This window comes from Purpureocillium takamizusanense, chromosome 7, assembly GCF_022605165.1.
Source record: "Purpureocillium takamizusanense chromosome 7, complete sequence".
NCBI lineage: Eukaryota > Fungi > Ascomycota > Sordariomycetes > Hypocreales > Ophiocordycipitaceae > Purpureocillium > Purpureocillium takamizusanense.
This window is the reverse complement of record NC_063074.1, coordinates 595,322-620,275: the sequence shown is the minus strand read 5'-3', so window position 1 is coordinate 620,275 and position 24,954 is coordinate 595,322. Positions and strand designations below refer to the sequence as shown.

The window sequence follows — 24,954 nt, the reverse complement described above, 5'->3', positions numbered from 1 at the left end:
CGGTGGGTTCCAAGGGGTCTTCGGGAATCGGGAGCCTCCTGCAGGTCGCCCCACCACAGCTCCCACCCACTCTCGCGTCTACCGACGCCTCAGGCAGGGATCACAACGTGCCTGTTCTCACCTCCAACTCAAGACATCATTGCTGCATTCAATAGTGTCCCCTCTACCGGTTGTGGCTTGGGAAAGCGACCGACGCATAGAAACCCCATCACCTTCACTCGACGGCCCGGCTGCCCCGGCTGCCCCGGCCCCCGCACTCACACCATGACGAGCTCCGAGGAGCACCATCAAGATCAGCCGCCGTCGCAGCAGCAACATGAGCAGCAGCAGCAACAGCAGCAACAGCAAGAACATATCGACGCGCTCCTTCAGCGCTACCTCACCCTGCTAGATGAGTACACGAGCCTGCGCACGGAGCTGTCGCGCCTGCAGACTGGCATGTTCCAGGACCTGGCGCGGGCCAACTTCGCCGCGGAGAGGGGCATGCGGTACGGCGCCGATCACTACGACGAGCGGATGCGGGCGCTGCGGACGCTGCGGGTGGACATGCCAGCAGAGGCGGCGGCGGCGGACTTTGCGGTCGAAGCCGCGGGCGATCTGAGAGCGGAGGGAGAGGCGGAGCGGGACGGCAAGGAGGGAGAAGGGGCTGCGGATGAGCAGGAGGGAGAGGGTGCGGAGCGCGTGGATGACGGCGGAGAGACGGAAAAGGAGAGGCAGCAGCAGCAGAAGCAGCAGCAGCAGAGGAAGAGTGAAGCACAGCCCGGGGTAAGGGACCCGCTGCGATGGTTCGGCCTCCTCACTCCGCCGGCGCTGCGGTCGGCGCAGGCGCGGTCCGTGGAGGCGGTAGAGCGGGTGATTCCCCGACTGGCGTCTGTGGATACCGAGATGGCTGTCGTGGAGATTGAGGTGCGCCGGGCGAGGAAGAAGAGGGCCAAGGCGCTGGCGGCGGTAGCTGGGAAGAAAAGGGAGGAGGCCGATACTGGGGAGAGGAAAGGCGTGGCTACTAGAGGGATGACGGTGGAGGGACAGGCTGCTTGATGACATGAACGGGTCTGGGACCGCTCGCGTTGCTTATAATCACAGTTGATGCATCGGCAGCATGTTGGGCCCATCGCGGCATTATCATTAATGTGGCACTTGGAGTTAGATTTGCCCGTCCAGCTCCCGCAGCGTCGACAGTACGTCCTCCATCTCCTCACGCAAGACCGACCGCGGTCCAAGACCGCTATTCACCTGGCCTGCAATGTCATTGATGGCGCTGACGGAGTGCTTGTATCTGGACCTCATCCCGACGCTCGCACTCTCCACGAGAGTGCAGCATAGTTGCAGCACGGCCACAGAAAACTCCTGCTCAATGGGCCGCAACTCCTGAGTGGCCGACGCATCCCACGAGGCGACCGCAGTGATGAGATCCATCCATGCCTCTTCCGTGCCGCTAGATTCCTGCTCTGCAATTTGGAGCAGGATGCGAACGATCTCGACCCCTCTTGCCGCGTTGGCTTCGTATGTCGAGCTTCTGGATTTGGCAGCTTGCAGAGTATTCGTCAAGTCCTTCACCAGGATCTGCCACCCATTGTGACGGAGCAGTATCTCACGCCCCTCATCGAGCGTGACGAGAGCCTCCAGGGCGACGAGGACGGGTGATCTAAAGTCGAGCTTCTCAGACTCGGTGCTGGCCTTGTAGAGGTCCATGAGCATGTCGATCAGCCCGGTGGCTTCCATTCTCAGCTGCTCGTTCTCGTCCTCGCGCAGCCACAGCGCCAGAGCCCTGACGGCTGACAAAATAAAGGGATCGCCATCCGCCGTGTCGGCTAATGAGTCCCATGTTAGCGTATAGTGAGTTCCCGTCGATGTCGCTGCGGTGCCGGCCCGGGCATCAGGGTGCAGACACATGGCCCCGGCAATGGACGCGTCCCACCTGTCGCGCAGGTATTCTATCGCCACGGACATGGTTTCCGATATGCCCTTGCGCAACTTGAGTAGGCTATCTGGAGACATGACGAATGTCTCAAGAGTATCATCTTCTAGGGCCTGGACGAGGTAACCGACAAAGATGCAGATGACGTCAAAGGCAGAGGCCAGCCGGCGCGACGTCTGCGGATAGTCTAGAGTGTTGAGCTTCTCTAGGAGAGTTGGGGCGGAAGAGCGGATGTCGATGAGCATGAGGTTGATGAGTAAGAAAGCAAAGGGCCTGTCATCGCTTTTGTCGTCGGTGAACAGGAGCTTGGGTGCGTTAGAGGGATACGCCTGTAGTAGCGCAGCCGAGGCGTTTGTGTAAGCGGAGCGTGCCTGAGGAGCTGGACGGCTGGTGACGAGACGTCTGATGGCAGCAGCGACAGCCTCAAGCCACTTTGGGTTTTCTGGTAGTATCTAAGATAGCGTTAGTAACCATGCGGTGATTGACTAAAGACAAAGCGGCCAAGGTAATGCTCAAACGCACTGTTGAATCGGCCTGCCGAAGGAACGCTCCGAGAAAATCGAGCAGCGTGACGGCGTCTGTGCCTGTGAAGGAAGAAATCAGGTTTTGGAGGGTCTCGTCTATCTTGACGGAGAGATTCCTCCTGTCGTCGATGGTAGTCATCGAGTTGAGCCACGCGAATCGCAGAACGTTCATGGCATCTGGATGTGCCGGGGCAGCCTCGGTGAGCGGGGTGAGGTCCTCGACCTGCACGAGAGCATGCGCCCCGCCCTGAGTGCTGACCAAGGTGTGAAGAACCTGGAGAACCTGGTTCGTCGTCTCGTCGGAGCTGGCACAGACGAGTCAGAGAATGCACCGGATACGAAATCCCAGCCTTCATACCTGTATAGCAGCGCGTTGACCAGCCCAGGTATCCTGCCCGTCAACTTTGCTTCGCCCCTGGACTCTTGTGGCAAGAGAGCAATGAAGGTGTGCAGCACCGAGACAGCCAGATCCAGCATGTTCCTGGCAGTGTGGTTACTGGATGAGGATTTTGAGCCTGTCTTCAGGAGCCTGTCGAGGAACTTTGCCGAGATGCTGGACCAGAGCGCCTGGACAAGTTGATGGTCCTCGCGGAGCTGTGGCGAGTTGTCGAGGACCGACTTGAGCATGGCGAGCCCCACGAAGCGCTTGGTGTCATCTTTTGTCCTAAGGAGCTCGTGAATGTTCACAATGGTGGGTATTTCGCTGCTCGAGCTTGCCTCGCCAGCTGGGTTTGCAGCCGGACCGGCCATCGGTTGCGCCTCCTCCATGACGGCGAGGGGCGGCCGTACGATGTGTGTGCAGAGCGTGGTGCACGTGGCGAAACAGATGAGGCAAGAGATATCCGGGAGAAATGGCACAAGCCTCTGTCATAGGTACCAACTTGAGATGGGGAGTCTGCAACGGCAGGCTTGGCAGCCAGATCTTTACGGCGATGTCTGCCGCTTTCGACGGCATGAGGTTGCGACGAGCCAATCACCAACACGGCGCGCGGCTTCAGTGGACAGGTCGACGCTAAACGTCCCACTTCAGCGGCACCTAGTGAAGCCGGAGCCATTCATCCAGTGCCCTGGCTTGCCTGGGCTGGTGACGTGACAGCACACCGGACAGGGCTCAGCGTGGCTGAGAGTCTCTTGTCCTTCCTTAGTAGGTACACCTCCCAGCGACACACTCGTTCGTTCCCCTCCCGGCGCATCGCATCGCGGGCCAGAAGATGGGATGAGCCGCAACATGTCTGGAGCTCCCCAGCACGACTACGCCTTTGCCTCTGCATCTTCGTCCTCCCTCTCGCCTGTGCCGGCCAACACGCCGCCCTCGGCCGACGACGACCGAGCCGACCTCGACTTCCTCGTCGGCGACGATGCGCGTCATGGCGACAACGATGACGACGATGACAATGTACTCGCCGACGACCCAATTCGCCAAGAGCTCAACACACCGCTGTCGTTCAAGCGCAGGCAGAAGCCGTCCTTCTTTTCTGCGCCCTCGCGGTTCTTCTCTGCTTTCGCAAGCGGCAGTGGCTCGGGCGGTTCGCAGCACATTGGGCCCTCGCCTCAGCGACACCAAACCCCCAGCGTGCCCTCCCTTGCGATAGGCCAGTCGCACCGGTCGTCCGACACGACAAACCTCAACATCGCGAGCAAGGATGGCATGCCGCTGGACTGGTACGCCGAGGGCCCTGGGCGGCGCGTTGGCTACGAGGACCTGACAGCCATCGACTGGATCTTTGAATACACCAAGGAGCGCCAGCGCCTCCGTGTGCTCGCTTCGAGCGCCAGCGGGCTGATGGGGTACATTCAGCACCTGCTTGACGCCAGCCAAATCTGGGTTATCCTCATCCTCACAGGGCTGCTCGTCGGCGCCATTGCTGCCGCGATCGACGTGACTACGGACTGGCTCGGCGACCTCAAGCTGGGCTTCTGCTCCAGCGGACCCGAAGGCGGACACTTCTATCTCAACAAGGGCTTCTGTTGCTACGGGTACGACCAAGGATCCAAATGCCTCGGCTGGAAGACGTGGGGCGATGCCCTGAGCGTGCATTCTGCAGGCGGCAAGTGGTTTATTGGATACATCTTCTTCCTCCTATTTTCCGTACGTGGCGCCACCCGGGTGACCTAGGGGCTCTCTTGCTGGTACTGACACCTTGTCCAGGTTTCGTTGGCATACTGTGCTGCGCTACTTGTGAAAGAGTATGCTATATACGCCAAGCACAGCGGCATCCCCGAGATCAAGACCGTGCTTGGAGGCTTCGTCATACGCCGCTTCTTGGGGACCTGGACGCTGATAACCAAGTCTCTCGGGCTAGTATGTCAAACCCGACTTTGTAATCCAACATGTACCGTTGTACTGACCGTCCCCAGATCCTGGCCGTTGGCTCGGGCATGTGGCTCGGCAAAGAAGGCCCTCTTGTTCACGTTGCCTGCTGCTGTGCCAACCTCTTCATCAAATTATTTGGCAACATTCGAAACAACGAAGGTAAGTCTCCGAAGCCCTGGCACTGAGCGAGAAACTGACAAACGTAGCTCGGAAGCGCGAGGTTCTTTCTGCTGCAGCAGCTTCAGGTATTTCCGTAGCTTTCGGATCACCAATTGGCGGTGTTTTATTCAGTCTCGAGGTGAGCAAGTGCCGAGCGCCGCCATGCTAATTCATCTCGTACTGATTGTAGTCTAGCAACTCTCGTACTACTTCCCAGACAAGACGATGTGGCAAAGCTTTGTATGCGCCATGACTGCGGCCGTTGCCCTGCAAGCTTTTGACCCGTTTCGCTCTGGCAAACTTGTCATGTATCAGACCAAGTACCACACCGACTGGCATGGATTTGAACTCATTCCCTACGCAATTTTGGGTATCTTAGGCGTAAGCAACCTGCCTCTGTGTTTGTTGGACGGAAGGAATGTTTGGCTGACTCGTTCACAGGGCGTATATGGTGGTCTTTTCATCAAAGCGAACATGACCGTTGCCCGCTGGAAGAAGGCCCGGCCTTGGCTTCCAGGCCCAATTGCCCAAGTCCTCCTGGTGGCACTGTTGACGGCTCTTGTCAACTACCCCAACTTTTACATGAAGCTCCAGACCTCGGAGCTCGTCTCAAACCTCTTTTCTGACTGCTCGCAACTCCTGGATGATCAAATTGGACTCTGCAAAAAAGGGGCGGCATCGGCTAGCACCATCATCCTCCTCGTTTTTGCCTCTGTCCTGGGCTTCTTCCTCGCCTGCATCACATTTGGTCTCCAGATTCCTGCAGGCATAATCCTGCCGTCCATGGCTATCGGTGCGCTCACCGGCCGCGCCGTCGGCATCATCATGGAGATCTGGGTAACCAACCACCCCAAATTTTTCGTCTTCGCTTCGTGCGAGCCTGATGCCCCATGCATCACGCCCGGAACGTACGCCATCATTGGCGCTGCCGCAGCCCTCGCCGGCGTGACTCGCATGACGGTCTCCATTGTCGTCATCATGTTTGAACTTACGGGTGCGCTGACATACGTCTTGCCCATCATGATTGCCGTCATGATCTCCAAGTGGGTTGGTGATGCCTTCTCCCGCCGCGGAATCTACGAGTCCTGGATACACTTCAACGAATACCCATTCCTTGACAACAGCGAAGAAATGATCATCCCCGACATCCCCGCCTCTCAGATCATGACTCGCATTGAGGACCTGGTCGTCCTTACCGCTACTGGGCATACCATCTCGTCTTTGAATTCGATCCTTGAGATGCATCCATACCGTGGATTCCCCGTCATCTCTGATCCTCGCGACGCGATTCTCCTTGGCTACATCTCTCGCGCCGAACTCAGCTACAACATCCGCACCGCGTCTCACCCACCGCGTTCATTGCCCCCGGAGACGGAGGCCTTCTTCTCTCACCAGCCCCTAGCCGACCCGCGGACGACACTGGACCTGCGCCCCTGGATGGACCAGACACCGCTCACGCTGCCCTCGCGCACGAACCTGCACCTGGTCGTCTCATATTTCCAGAAACTCGGTCTGCGCTACGTTCTCTTCAGCGATCGCGGCGTCCTCCAGGGCCTCCTGACGAAGAAGGACGTCTGGTACGTCCTCAACGGCGCCGACGAGACGCGCCGCACCGGAGGTGCGGCCCCATCGCACACGGCTGGAGCCGGGGCCGGGGCTGGTGGGCGGCGTAACAACCCCACGCGGGAAGACGGGCCACGCGAGGAGAGGGGCTTGCTGCGCGCCGGCGACGGCCTGGATGATGACGACGCTGAGAGCATACGAGAGGAGGATCGCGCATCGATATTATAATAGATGGGGGGCGGCTGCCGTTGCGGACTCTTAGTAGCGCGGGAATTGCTACGCAACATTTTAGATTTGGGGCTCTGAAGCATCCTTGTACGAGACAGTGAATATGACCACATCTTTATGTATGTGATGATTCGCGTCAAGACCCGTGAGACACGCCCACCTTGGGCGATCTGGGTGAGCGGCGAGTTTGCGAGCGCGAGTGAGAGCGGGAGAGCCTGAGAGCATGACGGCAGCGCCGTGAGCTTTTATGAATTGTATCCTATTTGAGTTCCAAGGGTTCCCGGTTAATCATGTCGCGGGCACGCCGACGCCGCGCGCGCACAAAACGCCTCTAGCAATGTATGGTCTAAATATGACAAGAGATGATGTAAGTCGTAAATCAGCCTGCCCAGCCCCGGGCTCTCCCCTTTGTGTGTGTGTGTGTTGCGTGCCGATGAGGAGCCTTCCCCAATTCTACGTGATTGTCCCGCCGTCCATATGTGGTGATGATGTCCCCAAGCCGACCCCGACCCGAATAAGAAACATCAGCCTCCGCTCCCCGCGGGTTTCGAAACTTTGCCTTCCCCCTTTCCCCGATTAGCATGCTCGCCACCCATATATATATGTCCAAGTTGCAGCATCCAGGCGGTGCGCGCCTCGATTTGCCATCCCTCAGAACTTGGAGTCATCCAGAGCGCCGTTGACGACCAGCGTCTTCTCCTTCAGAGCGTCCTTGGTGATACGGTCGAGGCAGCCGGCCGACGCGGCCACGAAGCCGAGGTACGGGCGCGAAGGGTCCAGCACGCGGCTCAGATACTCGGGGTGGTACTGGACGCCGACGAACCACGGGTGGTCCTTGAGCTCGAGGATCTCCATGCGGCGGCCCGAGTCGTCCTTGCCGACAAAGTTGAGGCCGGCCTTTTCCAGCTCCTCGACCATGTCCGGGTTGACCTCGTAGCGGTGGCGATGGCGCTCCTCGATGACCAGGGCCTCGCCGTACAGGGCGCGAAGCTTACTGAACTCGCTGCCGGCCTGGAAATGCGTCTCGCGGGAGCCAAGGCGCATGGTACCGCCCATGGTGTCCTTGGAGCCCTCAGGCATGAAGATGATGGCACGGTTCTCGGCCTGTGCGTCAAACTCCTCCGAGGTGGCGTTGGCCTTGTGGCAGACGTGTCGCGCGTACTCGATGACAGCGATCTGCATGCCAAGGCAGATGCCCAGATAGGGCGTCTTGCGCTCACGAGCCCACTGGGCGGCCTTGATCATGCCCTCGGTGCCGCGGAGGCCGAAGCCGCCGGGGACGAGGATACCCGCCGCCGTCGAGACCTCATGCCACGCCTTGTAGAAGGCAACAGGATCGCTCTTTTGCGTCTTGTCCTCGAGCTCCTCGGAGTCGACCCAGATAAGGTTCAGCTTCCGACCGCATCGCATGGCTGAGTGCTCCAGCGACTTGACGACGGACAGGTAGGCATCCGGCAATTCCACGTATTTGCCCACTAGCGCAATGTTGATCTTATCGGCATGCTCCTGGGGGATAATCTCGTTCCACTTCTTCCAGATGGTCTTGCCCTTGGCGACCAACGCAGGAGTCAGGACTACCTTGTCGAGGACGAGCTGCTGGCGCAGAAGCTCGAGGAGACCCTGATGCTCCAACAGAATTGGCACCTGGTAGATGGTAGGCATGTCGCGAACAGCAACCACCTGCTCGACCTCAACCTGACAGCTCTGGGCGATTTTGGCGATGGTGACTTTTTCCAGTGGGCGCTCGCAGCGGCAGGCAACCAAGTCTGGGATGAGGCCAGCACTGCGGACGCTCTTGACCGCGTGCTGAGTCGGCTTCGTCTTCTGCTCGCCGTTCACGATGGGGATGTACGAAACGTGGATGTTGATGAAGTTGCCCTTGCCAGCCTTGTGGCGGAGCTGGGTCAGGGCCTCGACAAAGGGCATGCTTTCAATGTCGCCGACGGTGCCACCCAGCTCGACGATGCACACGTCAGGCTCCGAGCCCGAGTCGTCGACAGGAATCCGGGACACACGCTCGATGTGCTCGATGATGGCATTGGTGACGTGGGGGACGACCTGGACAGTCCGGCCCAAGTAGTCGCCTCTTCGCTCCTTCTCAATGACGTGCTTGTAGATCTTGCCCGTGGTGATGTTGTTGTCTCTTGTCAGGTTGAGACCGAGGTAACTTTAAAAAGTCAGCCCGTTGCCCCAGCACACGGTCTCCGGATACGCATACCGTTCATAATTACCCAGGTCCAGGTCCGTCTCGCCGCCATCCTTCAGTACGAAGCACTCTCCGTGCCTTGACGGCGCCGTTAGTGAGCCGCAAACGAAAATAATAACAAGTCAACCCAGTATGAGACATACTCCTTCGGGTTCATCGTGCCTGCATCGACATTGATGTACGGGTCAATCTTGATCGCCTGCGCCCAGCAATTAGCATCTGGTCCCGAGACAGTCCGTCAGCTGAAAAGTAGCGCAACGCGTACCGTAACCTTCAGGCCGATCGTCTTGAGCAGCAGCCCAGCTGACGAGGCTGCGTGGCGTCAGCAAGTGCCGTCCATCCTGAAAACGACAACATCAATTGCGTGTCATTCATACCAATGATGCCCTTGCCAACCCCGCTGACAACACCTGTTGAAATTCACAATTAGCATACAAAGAACCGACGCATCGAGACGATTCAAGGTCGACATACCTCCGGAGACCAGAACATACTTCATCTTGACGGCTGAAAGGGGACAATTAGGCTGGCAAAGCGACAAGATGATATCTTGTAACCCGCAAAATTTGGCGTTGAGGGGCGCTTCGCGCTTCAGTTCTTGAAATTCTCAGTGAGATGGACGTCACGTGAACAGCATGGACCAAGCGGCGCGTCTGGTTTGGGTAAAAGTGGGTGGGCTCGCGTGGTCCCTGGCAGCCGCTAAGCCCCATTCGGAAGCGACGCGGCTTTCGTGCATGAAAGGCGCGTTAAGTGGCATGAAGTGTCACAGCGAGATTCACGGTCCCATGCGTGGCTTACACCAACCCGTGTGAAGCTCGTGTCTTTGTTTTCTACATTCAGCAATTGTCATCACGCCGGTTCACGATTTTCGGCCGCTTTTTGACATGTGAAAGCAGCTCAGGAGCAACGCCGGCTAATAATCAAAGTCATCATCCACCGACGGCCCCTTGTTCTTGGTCACGCTTTCCTGCTTCCTGTACATTTCGGCCACCTGTCTGCTCGTGGTAGCAGCGTCTGGCTTTTTGTCGTCTCGTAGCTTAATGAATCGTGGGAATCTCAGGCTGATTCCCTTCTCGCCCGAAGGGTCCACCCCCTCCTTGGAGCCGGCTTTGTAGCGGGGACTAAGTGTGAGGTCGGCTGTCTTGACCTCCCAGACGTATCGCGGCTCGAACCAGACATCTGGCTGATGCTGACCGCCCGAGGAGTGTGAATAGAACGGTTTCGGTCGTTCAATTCGAATTTCTGAGAGTTGTGCATGTAGCTCCTCGAGCACCTGCTCTGAGAAGCCAGTGCCGATATTGCACACGGTCTCATACGTTTCGGTGGACGGATTGTAGCATGCAAGTAGAAAGGCGCCATACACAGACGTGCGTTTCCCCTTGCCGTGGTATGCGCCCAGAACGACGAGATCGAGCGAGTCACCTACGCCGGAGAGGTAGTCCTTTTTAACCTGATACCTGTCAGCGAACTGTTCCGTCTTCCAGTCAGAGAAAGCTTTACCTTTAGCCAGTTCCGACTACGCTTGCTCGGCTCATATCCGCTCTCAGTGCCCTCCAGCATTTTCACCATGAGTCCCTCGCACGAGGCTTTCACGCTCTCGTCCAAGAAAATTTGGATCTCATCGAGCTCCTGACCATTCATGGACGTCGCGAACGCAAACTCGCCCTCGACCGGGACAAACGCTTGGTGTAGAAGTTCTCTCCGCTCGCAGAGGGCCTTTTGCACAACAGGCTCGCCGTTCAAATAGAGCAGGTCGAAGGCAAAGACGCAAACCTTGACTTTGACGTCCTCGACCTTGACATCTTTTCTCTTGCGTGTCATGAGCTGCTGAAAGGGAAGCACCTTTTTTTCGTGAATATCCCAAGCGACGGTCTCACAATCGAGAACAAAGCTCTTCGTGTCATCCTTGACCCAAGTATGAAGTTTGGCAAGGATGTCAGGATATTTCTTCGAAAGATCCTCAGAGTTTCTAGAGAAGATGCTGGCAACCCCACCAGCTGCCTCTTTCGAGGCCCCAGCGGTCTCTTGGCTCAGCTCTTGCGGTGCATCCTTGGCGACGTAATGAATTTGCGCTCGCTCGCCGTCGTATTTGTACTCGCAAGTGAATTTTTGGCCTTCGAATCGGTCCAAAACTTCTGTGATAGCCTTTGTGGGTTTGGCCAACATGGGTTTCAACGGCACGCCAGGCCGAAGCTTGCAGTTGTCTCGAAGGTTCTTGATGCCGTGTTGCAAGACTGCAGGAATGATAGCATCGTAGCTCGGCAATTCACTGCGAGGCTTTAGCATCGACTTGGGGCCTGCGGATCTTGTGAACCTACCTATAAACAGTCTTGAGAATTGATTCGCCGTTTTCGAGGTCCGTTGTGCTTGGGACCTTACCCTTTTGGTCTGCCTCGTGACAAACAATCGCTTGAGCCAGGGAGACGAGCACCGTCCTTTCGGCGAGGCCGAGTCGAAGTTTGCCCTCAAGGAACCGGATAATAAACTTGGCCTCGCTCGGCCCGCCCTTGTCTTTCGTGATATCTATCTTGCCCGTGGACCGCGCATCGGCCGCAGATAGGAGCTTCTTGATCCCATCCACTTTTCTGCCCTGGGCACCGTTCCCGGTTACAGTCGCAATGTTCATCAGTCCCTGATGAACGCCGCGTACGGTCAGAGGCTTGGGCTTGAACATTGTCGGCTGCGTCGATCTGCTCTTGACGGCAACAAGGCCCAAGTCGCCAATGTCCTTCTGATCTGTCTTGATGACTTGCAAGCTGCGACCAGTGGTCTCGCCAATGGCCTTCATGATGAGTGACTCGCCGATGCCCAACTCAATGCCGGCATAGTCGGGAGCAAGCTTGTTGATCATGAGAAGCACCGTGGGCAGCAAATCGTCGGGGGTCAGTCGCATGACCTGCCGAAGGAAAAGCGAACAGTGCTCCATAATCACCAGTCGCTTAGTCGTCATCTCGATCAGGGAGAACGTCTGACAGAGCGCTGCGTATGGCACAGGGTCTCCCGCTTTCCAATCCGGATATGGATGGTTTGCCTTGGCCTTGAGCTGTGTCTGGATCTTCTCTCGAGCTTTCGCGGCAACTTCAGGCTTTTCATCCTCTTCGGCTTCGATCTCTGCTTCTGCGTCGGACGCAGATTCGGCGGCAGACTCCTCTTTGACAATTTCCTCAGGCTCTTCCTTCTTCAGCTGGGCAGCCTCTGACGATGGGCTTTTCGAGCGGCGACTTTTTGCCCGGGGGCTCTTGGACCGTTTGGCCTTGCGTTGAGGACTAGGCGACTTCTCCTTCTTTACCACGGCCGGCTTCTCTTGATTATCTGCCTTGTCCTCCATAGCGCTGTCCTCATCGTCTTCAATCTTGACCCGTGAGCGTCTTGCGCGCTTGGCTACTGGGGCAGCATCCTCATCCTCGCTCTCATTCTTAGACGTTCCGTTCTGGTCCGTCTCACGTAGACGCTTCTTTGTGTCTTGACGCACGTCAGCCCGTCCGCAATTGAATGAACAGACCATCCTCACAGGGTCAAGAATTGGAAATGAACCAACCTTTGTCCGGATCGGCGTTTTCCTTGGCGCTCACGTCGTCCTCTCCATCGCCCTCCACCGGCTCATCCTTTGGCTCGGGTTTCGCCTTTGTGGCAAAGCTCAGCTTGGTCTGCTGCTGCGGCGGCGCAGCTTTGGCGCCAAAGAACTTGCTATGACAGGTGAAAAGACATTGCGAGTCAGCTCATAGAACATGCGCGGCAACGGCCTTTGGCGAAAGAAAAACGTTCGCCGTGCACACGCACCCCAGCGTGCTCTGCTTCGGCTTCACGTACCCGAGGGTCGCCTGCTTCGGTGCCATGATGGACAATCTTCTCGCGTAGAAGAGAGCTGGTTGCGGAACCGTGTGAAGGCGCAGGAGGCTGCGAAAAATCCTTGGGGCGGCCAGCTTGAAGAAACAGTAAGTGGTTGATGAGGAAGGAGCCCGCAGGCTGCAGCTGCGACTGAAGACGACAGCTCCAGTCATTGACGCGCTTCTGCTAGGCAGAATCGCGTTAATTGGTTTCGCGACGGGACCGAAGTCACGACGCGCACGGCAAGTCACGTGCCATACCTGAGGCAGTTGCTGGGGCACTAATAAGCTAGCACCTCTTCGTGCCTTTACATAAGCGCCCCGGCCCTGGTCCTGATCTCCGAAGCCCATCCTCCGGGCCCGGACAATGGTAGGTGGTCACCGTCGGACATGGCCGGGCCGGTGCGGTGCGGCCGCTGCATTTCGGCCATGCCAGGTCGTCCCATTGATATTACACAACCATCAGAATACTGCAAAAGTGACACAAAAGACATGTCTGATTGACCATTCCCGTCCTCTATCTGCAGGGACTATAGTACACAAGGCGCAGAGTTCAAGGGATTCATTATAGGACCGCTGTGGGGTGCGTGCAGGAGCAGGTCATCCATCTACTGGGCAAAGTAGTGGTTCTCGTCGGGAGTGCGGCCGCGGATGTACTGAGGCTCGCTGCCACGGACATAAATGTCCTCAAAAAGAATCTCCGGCTTCGGCTCGGGGACAGCCATGGCCTCAGCAGCAGCAACCTCCACGTTGACGTGGTTCCGGGCCTCCTTGTCGATCTTCTTGAGCTCCTCCTCGCTCGCAATCTCCCAGTCCAGGATCTTCTGCTTCAGTCCGGCAATAGGGTCGTTGGTCGAGCGCATGCGCTGAATCTCCTCACGGGTACGGTAGGTGGTGCCAGGGTCGGACATGGAGTGGCCACCATATCGGTAGGTGACGTACTCGAGCACCATCGGCCCCTTATCGCTCGCGGTCCACTCCTTACCATACTTGACGGCGGCCTTGACGGCCAAGACGTCCATGCCGTTAACCTTGAGACCGGGGATGTACTGGCCGCGCTTGTAGTAGTCGGTCAAGGCCGAAGACCGGGCGGCGGAGGTACCCATACCGTATTTGTTGTCTGCCCATCTGGCGTCAGCGCAAAGAAGAAAGAGGCGAGCATAGACGAAAGATACTCACTCTCGCAGCCGAACAGAGCAGGGAGACCCCACAGCTTAGCCATGTTGAAGGCCTCGAAGACCTGTCCCTGGTTGCTGGCACCATCGCCGTAGAGGATGATGGAGGCGTTCTTGTTCTCGTTGTACTTGTGGGCAAAAGCCAGGCCGGCGCCGACAGGGACCTGGGCGCCAACAATGCCATTACCGCCATAGAACCCCTTGGCGAACATGTGCATGGATCCACCCTTGCCGTAGGCGATACCCTCGCGGCGGCCAAGGAGCTCGCCGATGATGGATCGGACCGTGCCGCCGCGCATCAGGGCGAAACCGTGGCACCTGTAGGCGGTAATCACATCGTCCTGCTTAGTGATGGCATGCTCGATACCGACGGCGACGGCCTCCTGGCCGGTGGAAAGGTGACAGAAACCTCGAATCTTCTTCTCCTTGTACAGACGGTCGGCCGCCATCTCCATCTGCCTGCGCGATTATCAGCGGACTGCCAGCCCGATTCGATGCTTCCGCACTATTGAAGTCGTACCTGATAGATACCATGTCGTAGTACATCTGCTTGAGCTCCTTCTTTGTCACCTCGATGGTATAAGGCGGAGGGTCCAGCTCGTATGTCTCGAAACTCTCGTCGCTCAGGGTAACCTGGAATGGCTCATCCTCGGACTGCGCCGGAAACCGTCAGCACCCCTTGTCGCAAAAAAAAAAGTCACCGCGCAAGCCATGAGAATGAAATAGGTTGTTCGAACAGGCCTGGCAGCGTGCTCGTAATCGACCGGCCGGGAATCGTACCTGAGGAACGGAGTTGCTCAACGAAGACGAGGCGGCATCCGTGGTGACGGATCGAACCGCCAGCGCAATCGGCGCAGCCCGGGCGCTGGCGCGCAGAGGCAGCGCCCTGGGGACTCTGAGAGCTCGGGAGAACATCACGGCACACTGGAGATGCCTCTGAGTCTATTTAATCGAGGGGTGAGTTGTCAAGGAAGAAGAACGAAAGGCCCTCGCGATAAACAGGAGCTCCGAAATTTCGCGGTGTTGAGCGTTGAGCTCAGCGTTGGATGGCGCTAGCACCAAAGGGGACTTGGCGCTTTAATGCACGTGATGCGACATCGGCCCCAGCAAAAAAATGGGTAAGGGGACCGCCGACAGGACAGACCTACGATGACGATTGGACCTGTGAGCCTTGTGTTGTACCCGTGCTGAACCCGGGTGTCTGCAGTGCCAGGAGGGGAGTTGGCTACGAAGCAGTACTAAATAATGATAGTTTCACCAGCCAGCATTGTGGCGGGCATGGCCCTACTTGAGGGCTGTGAACCTCTCGCAATGCTGCGGATGCGATGTCACGGAATAACACCATGGAGCATATGCTACATGAAGCACCCGTAATAAGAGGTGCTTTATTATCTGCTAATGGCTGTCTTGGCTGCCTTTATGCCCGGGATAACACCGCCTGGGTTGCCATCAAAACTCCACCCGCCAGTCCCGCGCCTTGCCCCGTCAGTCTCGCAATCCGTGCCTGCCCGACATCCAGTCAGATGCATTACTCCCTCCTTGCTATGCTTACCCTTGTAAAGTCGCAACGCCATTAACATGCAGCCCACACATTGTCGCCGCGTTCTATAGCCTGAAGCCAGCGCAAAAGTACAGAATATTCGAGTCGCGACGCCGGCTGTCCTGGCCGGCACGACCGCAACTGCATGCTGTTATTTTAAATCACCTATCAAGGGTAGGAATTGCGGCTGGCGCTCTTTGTCGTGTTTCGAATTACACTCGGCTTGCGCTGCGCCGCGCCGCTAATCGTCGTGAAAGAATGTCTTGTTCCCGCCTTGTAGCGGTGCTGTTGACGGGCCTGCATCCTGCATGTCGATATCCTGTGCCAAAGACGCCCGGCCTGATTCGGCGACGTCCGGCTCGCCTGCGCGGTAGTCCAGGGCCATGGCGCTCAATGGCCGTGTCGGATTGTCCTCCAGGACGCGCTGTTGAAGCGAGAGTGGTCGGTCGTAGAGCATCTCCTCTGGCGGAGAGAATGACCATACCTGCCGCTATTAGCCTCGGCTGAACGGAGCGAACCGGTGCACAGCTTACCTCCATCACGGTCCTGCTGTGTCTCAGCGCCAACGCCACGCACTTTTCGTCCTCAAAGGCCACTCGCCAAACTGCCTCGCCCTGAGCAATGAGCTCCCGAACGAGGTGCCCGGTCTTGAGATCCCAAATCTTGACACGTCCATCACTGCCACCGCTAACGACTCGAGTATCGTCAAACTGCAGACTAGTGACGCTGTTGTCATGCGCTGCAAGACGGTGGATTGGGCACATCTTCTCCAGTGACCAGACTCGTACGGATCCGTCCGATCCTCCAGTCACCAAGGTGTCGCCACGCATTTGCAGCTGGCCCACCAAAGACGTATGACCTTGTAGGATGGCGAGGCACTCCCTATTGGGTCAAGTTAGTGGGGGGGGCTGGCAAAGTCAAGAGAAATTGAGAAAACATACCCCGTGGTTGGGTCCCAGACTCTCACATTAGTATCCAGGCTGCCAGTCACTACCCTCTTGCCATCGAAAGCAATGGCGTATATTTGGCTGAAGTGGCCCTGCAGCGTCTGCAGACAGCGACCCTCGGAGATGCTCCACACCCGGGCAAAAGTGTCGTAGCTTCCTGAAACGACAATGTCACCCTTGATCTCCAAGCATCGGACGCTAGACTGGTGCCCGACAAGCACATTCCTGCAGAGACCAGTGCGGATGTCCCAGATGCGGAGGGTTGTATCTCTAGAGCCAGAGATGGCCGTGTTGGCGTCCGCCATCTTGAGGCAGCGAACCGTCGACGTGTGTCCCCGTAAAGTATGCAAGCAAGCCCTGCACGAGAGTCAGCCAAGTCAAGGTTCAGGAGCTCAGAACCATGCCGCTTACCCAGTCTTGAGATCCCACACGCGGACGTCGCGGTCGCAGCCGCCGCTGACCATGGTGTCTTCCCATGGGACCATGGCCCAGACACCCATGACATGCCCCTGTAGTATGCGCTGTGAGTCGCCCTTGGTGTCGAAAACGTGGATCTTGGCGTTATCCAGGGCCACGATAATGTACTTAGGCGTCAGATGCAAGCTAGTCACGACGCCGCCTTCTTGAGTAATGTTCCGATGCACGCTTGTTCCACCAGACCTCCACGCCGCTTCGACCAAGTAGCGCTGCTTGAAGTGTGATTTGTATGAGCGTAGCTTGGGCCGTGCGACAGTGCCGTCAAAGCTGCGCGAGCCCGCTGGATGGCCAGACGAGGGATATGGGCCCGGGAAGCTGCTGCTCGTAGACATCTCCGTGTCCGGGTTGCCGAAAGCGTGAGTGGTCGATCGCATGGGCATAACTGGAGATCGGGCGTTGACTTCTGATAGCCGCCTGCCATAGTCGTGCTTTACGCAGAGGTTTTTCCAGGTCATGTCGTCGCTCAGTAGGTCCCGCCATCGTTTGGAGACCTGCGATGCTCGGGCGAGAACTTTTGGATCATCAATGAATGACAGTATCTGGACAACGTCAGCGGCCTGGACTAGATCCGATATCGTGGAAATCATCGCGTACCCTCAGGCAAAGCTCGTCCGGCAAGCTGGTGAAGGGGTCCTTCTTCAGCAAGGGGCTGACAAATTGATGCACAAAACTCAGTTGTTGGCTGGTGCAGAGGTTGAGCATGTCGGCCAAAATCCTCGTGCGTTGCGGCCCAGAGCAATTCTTAAAATGCTGCCGCAGCTTGGAGAGAAAGAAATCCTCATCATCTGCGGCGTCGCTCCAATCCGGCTGGCAGTGAGCTGGGCCTGGGGAGGCGGCGGGTGTCGGGGGCGGCGGTGGCGACCCGGTGAGCTGCTGGTCGAAGTCGGCAGCCGGCGTGGGCATGCTGGGGGTTGGCGGCCCTCGTATCTGCCGTTGCTGCCGAGGCAGCTTCTCGAGCCTCGCGTTCATGGGTGCGTTGGCGGTATCCAGGGCCAAGTCCTCGCTCAAGACGCTTCCTCTCCGTTGAGAAAAGCTCACAGGGCGGTCGTAGCCAGCCATGGCCTACATCCACGACACACGCGTCCCAGCGGAGGGCTTCGTCGAGTTGCAATCCGGGCGGATAACGGAGAAGCCTGAGCAGGGCTGCTGCGCGATGCGGGCGGGCGGTAAGTCGGAGGATGGGAGAGGTCGGGTTTCGAAAGCGGCCCGGGTCGGAGAAGCGCCTACAGCCGCGAGACGAGGGCCATGTCAGCTCTTGTAGGGACCCAGAGGTGGCGCTCGAGTCGCGATGGGGGCGTTGCGCGCTGCGTGGGAGCAGATGACAACGGGCGCAGGCTTGCCTGGCCAGTATAGGGAGGGAGATTCGATGGTTTCTGGGTCTGGAGGGCGAGGAGGCCGGAGGCGGTGGTTTGAGGGTTGAGGGGGGACGCTAACGGAAACGCATACCTGTAGCCGCAAATGGCATGGGATGGAGCGCTGCAGCGGCGATGGCTTACTCGCAGAATAGTCAAAGCCGCCAACGGTGCACTAACGTAGGGGTATTGGCGCTGCAAGTCCTGCAACGCTGAGCACGCAATAGTGCCTGACCTCAAAAATGCCCTCCTCCCTGATGCGCTGCAGCAAGACCGGTGCAAGTTGCAGAGCTTTTACTCCCTGGCGGATGGGAGCCGGGCGGGATGTGGTGGTGGTGGTGGTGGAGGCGGAGACGGACGAGAGGTGGAGGGATGAGCGGGAGGATGAAAAAGAATGAGATGCTGGAGAGATTGGCCTTTGGAACAGGCGGTCGCGCTAGAAGGCGATTCCCCTGGATACTTCCGCCGTCACAGCACGCGTAAAGACCGACAGGTGCACCCGGATTGCAGCGCACTGGACACGCGAGGCGAAGAAGGCAGCGAGAGTGATGGATGGGTTTGGGCGTGTCTAGCGGCGGAGCAAGTCTGGCCCGGAGGGGAACACTGGTGGTGGTTGCTGGCAGTGAGGAAGACGATGAGGGACCAGGCCGGGTGAAAAAGCGTGCACGTCTTCAGGGGACCGACAGAGACGGCAGCTGTTGGCAGTTTGGATGCAACGGGCGCTTTGCAGGTATGAACCTTAGTAGCGAGGGCGAAACGGCAACGTCGAGGGAGAAGGGGCAGAGCAACCTGCATGCACGCACGCAGGTGCCGGCCACTTACTAACTTGGTACTTCATCTCACGGCACGCACGAATACAAGGCAGGCGCCCAGGCAGTTCTGGCAGTGGTTGCTCGCGTCCCCCGGGCAAGGCCCTGCCCGCGCCCAGGCACCTGATGGAGGAGCTTTCGGTGGCTACTACCTAGCCTACTACAGGGCACGGGTGCCGGACGGCTCCAGGCGCGGCCCCTCCAGCCGTGGCGGATCTCCAACTGCGGGCACACTCTCGAGCCCGCTGGAGGCGGCGACGGCGGCTCATCAGGCGGAAGGAACCCCTCGCCATCAACTGCACAGCGCATCGAGCCCTGTGCTCCAGCGCCCCCCCCCCTTGGGTCGGGGGGGGAGGGGGGGGGGGTCGGGCTGCCACTCGGGTGGGGCGCATCCATTGGCCCCTGCGTGCCCAGGCGAGACACGACCCAGGGGAGGGGGGCATCCGCGGGACACCACTATACCTAGAATTAAACTACCGGTACCTTCCAGGTAACGATTGTCCGCATCCAGCACACGATACTGCGCGTCCACAAGGGCGTCACCCGCCCCCCCCTCGAGGACTACATGGCTGGCCAGAGCTGCAGCCAGCTCCAGACTTGGCCGACACCGCGGAGTGTCCATGTCCAGGTAGGTATCGTGAAGCAGTCGTGGGACGAGACGCGGCGAGACGATCTATGGGGTCGCGTGGCGGCGTCCTGTTCTCTTGTTGGAGCCCGACCTAGCTGGAGCAACTCTGTGGATGCGCTGGCCGCCGAGCTGCACGACCGCCCTGGCACCACCCACCATCCGAGCAACTACATCGGGCCGCGCCTGAGGCGGGGGGAGGAAAAAGTCCCGAGTCCCCCTTCGCTGCAAGACGACGAGTCATGGGAGGAGGGCCCGTTGCTCTCCCTTTCTCACCTTCTCCCTCTCCCTCTTTCTCTCTACCTATCTGTCACTCTCCTCTCGTCCGTCCATTCACATACATGCACATGCCCGCTCATTTCCATCGCCTGGCGCTGGTTGGACGGATACGCGACACGACAGGCCGGCAGACGACGGGGCCCAGGGGACCGCAAAACGTCACGCAACGCGACGCCCCTGCCGCGCACTTCCTATTAATACCGTGAGTACGGAGCACATACACGAAGCCGCCGGTTCGTCCAGCGCCGGCATACATGGGGCCTCGGCGGGAGAGCCGAACGCGGCGGCGGCATGGCTGGGCAAGGCTGGGTTGGGCGTGTCCAATGAGCACCAGTGGACACGCGCCTGCGTGGACCGACCGCCCACTGCAGGCGCTGCCCTCTTACTGTCAGGCCCGCCTGCCTCCCGGCCCATTGTCGCGCATGATACGAAGGTACAGTACTGAGTATAGGTCATTATCGGAAGCCCGCCGTGGGTTGTGGCCAGATGCGAGGCGGCGTGGGAGTATGACGAGGTTGCTCCAACGGCCGTCGAGTCCTTAACGGCAGCATGGGCCGAGCCGGCCTGTCCCGACCTCATTTGCCTTTGCATGTTCTGATGGGCGACTATCGAATCCTGCAGCTCGGCTCCGATGCATTGTTGCGCCGTGAGGTAGTGATGGGCTATGGGGCTCGTGCCAGCGCCTCGGCTGTCATTAGCTCCAACGCCCCCAGCCCGCCACCGCCTTAATGTGGTTGCCGAATTCAAGACCATGTGCCACGTACCCTACCCCATCCTCCATAAGGCAGTAGAACGCTTATTGTAGACTTGATACATACTTTGTAAATGCGAATCTAGGTACTACTGACATTAGACGCGACGCCCAGGCTCGATCTTGTCAGGTGTCACAGCGAGCTGCTGACACAGCGGGAGTCCGCACGGCTGCAATCACTGGAACGAACCCCCAGCTTTTCCCAGCGTACTCTCAGTGCACTGAGGCCGTCGCCCTCTACCTGGGCACTCGCACTCGATATTTGTATCCGGAACACACTATCGATCAATCAGGCCCCCGGATCCCTGCTCCCTCCGGACGGGCTCGTAGTTTGCGGAATATTTTCGAACGTCCTGGCCCAAAGCAAAGCGCAGCCCCCTTCCCCAAGTGTCTCAGATTTCCTTCAAGCGCTGGCCAGCCAGCAAGCGCGGCTCCCCGTGCCAGCCCCGTGTCAGATCAACGGCTCTCGTTGCAAAAAATAGCAGCATCTACGAGAACATCAAACCGTCCGGCCCGCATCAGTTCATGCGAACGCCTTTGCCGGAGGATGTGGCTGAACCGGCTGCATGGAGAGAAGGGGACCCGCGGAGCCTGCTGCGACCAGCGAGATTACTTTACTAACCCCATGCTTGCTTGATACGTGCTCCGTAATCGATACAGGTAGGTCCGTAGCGGGATCAGAGCCTGAATGCGAAACGCCGTTTGCTGCTGCGCCTGCACATCGTTTCCTGCAGAGCAAACGCTTCAGTCACGATCGCCTGGGTCAAAACTCGCCAACATGCGACGCAGGCATGCACCTAGATGAGCACTGAACCTGAGCAGCGCTTGTCTATAGTGTCTGTCTCATGGTGCCTGCTTGGGCTTTTCCTTCGTACACTTGCGCTTGGCTGCCATGCGCACTCCGCCAGTCTATAATAATCTCGTCCATCGTTGCCTCTGCCATTCGGCGAGCAACTCCATCAGTGGTGATGGTGCCCAAACTGCGTGAGCAGGGGCAGAAACATGCCCGCCACGGTGGCCAACGTGTCGCGCATCTGCGGGCCTTTTGGCTTCCGTTGGTTGCTGGACGTCCCATCCGCGTATCCGTTGGCTCCTGGCGCGTGATCGTGGCCAGGTGGTGCGCCGTCATCTTGCATGGCGTGCATGGCGACATAACTGCAAGTCGAGACCCGTCAGTATTCAGCACTTGAGGGTCCTCACCAGGGAAACATACAGAAACGTCCCGCCGGAAAAGAGAAGTAACATCCCGGTCCACCATTGCCCCTTGGCCCCTTCGAGGTGATCTCCGCCCAGGATCGTGACGAGGAGCCACGTCGAGATGGCGCCCACCGGGGCGGCCAAGCTGAAGATGATAAGATGGCCACGCGCTGCTCTCTTGGATAGGCCTTGTCTTAGAAGCACTGATGTTAGTCCAAATGCAGCCGGGGCCTTGTGGATCATGATGGCGATAAAGATGATGAAGCCCAGCTTCATATTGGACGTTGTTGATGATGCCCCCATGGCGATGCCGTCGGCAGCCGCATGAATCACCAGTCCTACTGTCGTTGCCAAACCCCGCGCACGTCTCGGCGTCGGCGTCAACGACCCTAGAAACCCGTCAGACTCTTCATCTGTCGCGGCGTCGCCGCCGCCCAAGTTGTCCAAGCTCATATGCGTCGTCTGTGGTACAGGCTGGAAAGTCTCGGTCGCGTGTCTCGGCAATCGATCAATGAGGAACATGAGGACGAACCCCAGCACCATGGAGAAGCCAACCTCAAATCCGGGTATCTCGACGCCTTGTTCGTGTTCCTCGTGATCGCCATCTTTGTGATTCTCTTTGTCGTGCCCGGGAGTTTCCGGGGCCGGGGGAGGATTCTCTGTCGACGGCTCATCGTCTCTCTTTGATGGGGTCGGTGGTGTCGTAGCGGGGACCACGATCTCTCGCAAGGCTTCTTTTACATGTAAATCGTCTCGTAGATTGTGGGCGCTCGCGCTCGAGGCGGCGTTGAGGACGCTTCGCTCCTCGATCGCGAATTTCCAAGGGGCCCTGCGCGTGAGGTCGCGGGCCTTGTGAGCGTGCGGCGATGCTTGGCTCGCTGCTGCTTCGATCCCCTCTGGGATGATCACTATGAGTGATGTGCCGACTAGGACCCCAACGCCGATACTTGATATCAAGCGCAATTGAGACTGCGATAGCGTCATGGACAGCGGAAGGGCGCCGGCGAGGAACGAGCTGCGGAGCGTTAGTGGGCGGGAACTCGTCAGATATGAGGCTATTAGACATACGCCAGCGCCATGACGGCCTGTATCAGGGAAAAAGTCAGCCAGCGATACTAGAATTGTGAATAGTCTGGCTGAACTCACGCATAGTGCCAGCAGTAGAAGGAGCCCAGCCATGATGCGCGGCGTTGAGGCTGCTGGACGTCGTCAACGATTCCGTTACGCGAACGACATGGCCGCTGCGGGCACGCGTCAATAACAGTCGGCGCAACAAGCCAGGAAGGGAGGTGAGGATTTGTGTACGGCGGCGACGAGCGAGATGGACCAGCCGCGACAAATTGGTTCGGGAGCAACGAGGTTTATTCGTCGCGGAGTTGAAGAAACGTGGACTGGAATCGATTGGCTTGGCCCGTGACAGGGATGGCGACTCCCTCCACTACTAGGTAGCACTACCTCTAGTAGTACCTTCAAGTATCGGCGTCACACCACCCTGATGAGCGCTACCAGGGATTTGCCAGACCACGTAATGTACCTGAAAAGCTATCGCCAGCAGCCCACATTCCAGGTACCGACACCCCACCAATGACCCCGGAAATCTAAGGTTGGAGAGTAAAGCCACTGGAGTTGTTCGTCCCATCACGCAAACCTTGCGCCTCAACTCCCCTCCTACATACTAACTTAGATGCTCGACACACTCCTCACCTACACCCAGATCTGACGAGTCCAGGTCGGCACCTGCGCTATTCGTTTGCTGTGGCCATCACATCAGGAGACTCCAATCAGCCTGCGAGCACACAAGCCTCCCATTTCAAGGCGTGGCGCACTGGAACGCGGTCCGTCCTCAATCGAGCATGACATGACGTCTTGACCATGGACGGCGACCCTCCATTCGCCAAGAGGCGCCACATCCTGTCGTCTTTCAACCAAGACCGGCCGATAGAGGAATCCGCAAGACGCAACAAGGAAGATGCGAATGAGGGGACACATGAGCACGGTGTCTCCCCGCGTACAAAGCGCTCCCCGCCCTCGGACCCAGTGCCCAAGGATGCTGATGGGGATCCGTTGCGGCCGAGGAAGACGCGTTTGAAGCTTAAGAAACACAGACATCGCCGTCGATCACGGTCGCGCAGTGACCCCCCACGACTACATGACGGAGAGAGCGGCGATCATACGACAGGCGACCGGCACCGACACCGGCGACGGCACCACCGGCGACGCAGATCGCCGACGCCCCCAAATATTCACGAAGCGCCGCCCCTGGACCCCGAGGCGGCATTTCGGGAGTCTCTGTTCGATGCCATGGCTGACGACGAGGCGGCTCTGTACTGGGAGAGCGTCTACGGCCAGCCGCTTCACATATACTCGAACGAAAGGGTCGGCCCGCAAGGCGAGCTCGAGCGTATGACTGAAGAGGAGTACGCCGCTCACGTGCGACAAAAGATGTTTGAAAAGACCCACGCCGGCATACTGGAAGAGCAGGCGCGGCGGGAAGAGCGCAGGCGACAACGGGAGCAGGTGGAGCGGGAGCGGCGCAGGACGCATGACAGGGAGGACAAGCGGCAGCGCGAGCTGCACGGGGAAATGGAGCGCAGCCTCCGCCGCGGTCGGGAGCGCAGGGAGCGAAAGACGTGGGCCGGGCTGTGGGATCGGTATACAGCGGCTTGGGCGACGTGGGATGGCGATGCTAAGGAAGTGCCGTGGCCAGTCAGGGACGGTGAGCGCAAGTCGATCGACGACGACAACGTGCGGACCTTTCTTGTGCATGGGCTCAACCTACGGGAAGTTGGTGAGAGTGCTTTCGCTGCCAAGCTTAGAGATGAGCGCGTGAGATGGCACCCGGACAAGATACAGCAGCGGCTGGGAGGGCGCGTGGACAGCGAGGTGATGAAGGATGTGACGGCGATATTTCAAATCATCGACCGGCTATGGGGCGAGATGCGAGCGAACAAGAAGTGAAGGGAAGGGAAGCATTGCGAGATGGGTTTGACAGCATGACATGGAGTTTAAGATACCCTTAACTAGTTTTCAGGTTTTAGATTACGAACAGAGCTTACACGGTCG

The 24,954-nt window shown here is 58.4% G+C and overlaps 9 protein-coding genes across 10 annotated transcripts; 3 read left to right on the top strand and 6 right to left on the bottom strand.

Moving 5' to 3' along the window:
- Positions 1–116: 116 nt before the first annotated feature.
- On the top strand, positions 117–1,148 carry JDV02_007498 (uncharacterized protein). Its single transcript, XM_047988997.1, has one exon. The coding sequence runs from the start codon at positions 265–267 to the stop codon at positions 1,036–1,038; it is 774 nt and encodes a 257-aa protein (XP_047844996.1). The 5' UTR covers positions 117–264; the 3' UTR covers positions 1,039–1,148.
- Positions 1,083–3,388, bottom strand: JDV02_007497 (uncharacterized protein). Its single transcript, XM_047988996.1, has 3 exons — positions 2,801–3,388; positions 2,441–2,747; positions 1,083–2,370 (listed from the first exon to the last, which is right to left on the bottom strand). Exons 1-3 carry the CDS (start codon positions 3,208–3,210, stop codon positions 1,144–1,146), a joined length of 1,944 nt encoding a protein of 647 aa, XP_047844995.1. The 5' UTR covers positions 3,211–3,388; the 3' UTR covers positions 1,083–1,143.
- A 184-nt stretch (positions 3,389–3,572) lies between these two features.
- Positions 3,573–7,084, top strand: GEF2 (chloride channel). The gene is made up of 6 exons (XM_047988995.1): positions 3,573–4,531; positions 4,592–4,744; positions 4,801–4,915; positions 4,963–5,054; positions 5,111–5,296; positions 5,357–7,084. Exons 1-6 carry the CDS (start codon positions 3,659–3,661, stop codon positions 6,704–6,706), a joined length of 2,769 nt encoding a protein of 922 aa, XP_047844994.1. The 5' UTR covers positions 3,573–3,658; the 3' UTR covers positions 6,707–7,084.
- On the bottom strand, positions 6,925–9,528 carry URA7 (CTP synthase (glutamine hydrolyzing)). The gene is made up of 6 exons (XM_047988994.1): positions 9,387–9,528; positions 9,290–9,322; positions 9,178–9,224; positions 9,056–9,111; positions 8,925–8,990; positions 6,925–8,873 (listed from the first exon to the last, which is right to left on the bottom strand). Exons 1-6 carry the CDS (start codon positions 9,409–9,411, stop codon positions 7,358–7,360), a joined length of 1,743 nt encoding a protein of 580 aa, XP_047844993.1. The 5' UTR covers positions 9,412–9,528; the 3' UTR covers positions 6,925–7,357.
- A 170-nt stretch (positions 9,529–9,698) lies between these two features.
- Positions 9,699–12,909, bottom strand: cdc17 (ATP-dependent DNA ligase Cdc17). Its single transcript, XM_047988993.1, has 5 exons — positions 12,723–12,909; positions 12,451–12,599; positions 11,231–12,374; positions 10,413–11,181; positions 9,699–10,362 (listed from the first exon to the last, which is right to left on the bottom strand). Exons 1-5 carry the CDS (start codon positions 12,746–12,748, stop codon positions 9,826–9,828), a joined length of 2,625 nt encoding a protein of 874 aa, XP_047844992.1. The 5' UTR covers positions 12,749–12,909; the 3' UTR covers positions 9,699–9,825.
- A 324-nt stretch (positions 12,910–13,233) lies between these two features.
- PDA1 (Pyruvate dehydrogenase (acetyl-transferring)) lies at positions 13,234–15,153 on the bottom strand. The gene is made up of 4 exons (XM_047988992.1): positions 14,695–15,153; positions 14,435–14,568; positions 13,919–14,373; positions 13,234–13,859 (listed from the first exon to the last, which is right to left on the bottom strand). The coding sequence occupies exons 1-4, from the start codon at positions 14,827–14,829 to the stop codon at positions 13,348–13,350; spliced, it is 1,236 nt and encodes a 411-aa protein (XP_047844991.1). The 5' UTR covers positions 14,830–15,153; the 3' UTR covers positions 13,234–13,347.
- A 127-nt stretch (positions 15,154–15,280) lies between these two features.
- JDV02_007492 (uncharacterized protein) lies at positions 15,281–19,001 on the bottom strand. Its single transcript, XM_047988991.1, has 5 exons — positions 17,473–19,001; positions 16,813–17,417; positions 16,396–16,758; positions 15,988–16,336; positions 15,281–15,938 (listed from the first exon to the last, which is right to left on the bottom strand). The coding sequence occupies exons 1-5, from the start codon at positions 17,935–17,937 to the stop codon at positions 15,696–15,698; spliced, it is 2,025 nt and encodes a 674-aa protein (XP_047844990.1). The 5' UTR covers positions 17,938–19,001; the 3' UTR covers positions 15,281–15,695.
- A 1,769-nt stretch (positions 19,002–20,770) lies between these two features.
- Positions 20,771–23,298, bottom strand: JDV02_007491 (uncharacterized protein). 2 transcript variants are annotated; one of them, XM_047988989.1, is made up of 4 exons: positions 23,038–23,298; positions 22,960–22,976; positions 21,908–22,906; positions 20,771–21,849 (listed from the first exon to the last, which is right to left on the bottom strand). In XM_047988989.1, the coding sequence occupies exons 1-4, from the start codon at positions 23,068–23,070 to the stop codon at positions 21,654–21,656; spliced, it is 1,245 nt and encodes a 414-aa protein (XP_047844988.1). In that variant the 5' UTR covers positions 23,071–23,298; the 3' UTR covers positions 20,771–21,653. The 2 variants fall into 2 exon arrangements, with proteins under 2 accessions (XP_047844988.1, XP_047844989.1); XM_047988990.1 differs by having other exon boundaries at positions 21,908–22,976.
- Positions 23,299–23,546: 248 nt separating this feature from the next.
- Positions 23,547–24,954, top strand: JDV02_007490 (uncharacterized protein). Its single transcript, XM_047988988.1, has one exon. The coding sequence runs from the start codon at positions 23,764–23,766 to the stop codon at positions 24,847–24,849; it is 1,086 nt and encodes a 361-aa protein (XP_047844987.1). The 5' UTR covers positions 23,547–23,763; the 3' UTR covers positions 24,850–24,954.

Excerpts from the sequence above, each read along its gene's own strand:
- JDV02_007498 (XM_047988997.1), top strand. The coding sequence starts at position 265 with ATGACGAGCTCCGAGGAGCACCATCAAGATCAGCCGCCGTCGCAGCAG.
- JDV02_007497 (XM_047988996.1), bottom strand. The coding sequence starts at position 3,210 with ATGGAGGAGGCGCAACCGATGGCCGGTCCGGCTGCAAACCCAGCTGGC. Across the intron at positions 2,748-2,800 it reads GTCAACGCGCTGCTATACAG|CTCCGACGAGACGACGAACC; the intron begins GTATGAAGGCTG and ends CGTCTGTGCCAG. Across the intron at positions 2,371-2,440 it reads TTCGGCAGGCCGATTCAACA|ATACTACCAGAAAACCCAAA; the intron begins GTGCGTTTGAGC and ends ACGCTATCTTAG.
- GEF2 (XM_047988995.1), top strand. The coding sequence starts at position 3,659 with ATGAGCCGCAACATGTCTGGAGCTCCCCAGCACGACTACGCCTTTGCC. Across the intron at positions 4,745-4,800 it reads TAACCAAGTCTCTCGGGCTA|ATCCTGGCCGTTGGCTCGGG; the intron begins GTATGTCAAACC and ends GACCGTCCCCAG. Across the intron at positions 5,297-5,356 it reads CAATTTTGGGTATCTTAGGC|GGCGTATATGGTGGTCTTTT; the intron begins GTAAGCAACCTG and ends ACTCGTTCACAG.
- URA7 (XM_047988994.1), bottom strand. The coding sequence starts at position 9,411 with ATGAAGTATGTTCTGGTCTCCGGAG. Across the intron at positions 9,225-9,289 it reads GGTTGGCAAGGGCATCATTG|CCTCGTCAGCTGGGCTGCTG; the intron begins GTATGAATGACA and ends GACGCCACGCAG. Across the intron at positions 8,874-8,924 it reads GACCTGGGTAATTATGAACG|TTACCTCGGTCTCAACCTGA; the intron begins GTATGCGTATCC and ends GACTTTTTAAAG.
- cdc17 (XM_047988993.1), bottom strand. The coding sequence starts at position 12,748 with ATGGCACCGAAGCAGGCGACCCTCGG. Across the intron at positions 12,375-12,450 it reads AAACGCCGATCCGGACAAAG|ACACAAAGAAGCGTCTACGT; the intron begins GTTGGTTCATTT and ends ACGTGCGTCAAG. Across the intron at positions 11,182-11,230 it reads ATTCTCAAGACTGTTTATAG|TGAATTGCCGAGCTACGATG; the intron begins GTAGGTTCACAA and ends AAAGCCTCGCAG.
- PDA1 (XM_047988992.1), bottom strand. The coding sequence starts at position 14,829 with ATGTTCTCCCGAGCTCTCAGAGTCCCCAGGGCGCTGCCTCTGCGCGCC. Across the intron at positions 14,374-14,434 it reads TACGACATGGTATCTATCAG|GCAGATGGAGATGGCGGCCG; the intron begins GTACGACTTCAA and ends ATAATCGCGCAG. Across the intron at positions 13,860-13,918 it reads TGCTCTGTTCGGCTGCGAGA|ACAACAAATACGGTATGGGT; the intron begins GTGAGTATCTTT and ends CCAGATGGGCAG.
- JDV02_007492 (XM_047988991.1), bottom strand. The coding sequence starts at position 17,937 with ATGGCTGGCTACGACCGCCCTGTGAGCTTTTCTCAACGGAGAGGAAGC. Across the intron at positions 16,337-16,395 it reads GTCTGGGACCCAACCACGGG|GGAGTGCCTCGCCATCCTAC; the intron begins GTATGTTTTCTC and ends TTGACCCAATAG. Across the intron at positions 15,939-15,987 it reads ACAGCAGGACCGTGATGGAG|GTATGGTCATTCTCTCCGCC; the intron begins GTAAGCTGTGCA and ends TAATAGCGGCAG.
- JDV02_007491 (XM_047988990.1), bottom strand. Across the intron at positions 21,850-21,907 it reads TTTTCCGGCGGGACGTTTCT|TTATGTCGCCATGCACGCCA; the intron begins GTATGTTTCCCT and ends CTCGACTTGCAG.
- JDV02_007490 (XM_047988988.1), top strand. The coding sequence starts at position 23,764 with ATGGACGGCGACCCTCCATTCGCCAAGAGGCGCCACATCCTGTCGTCT.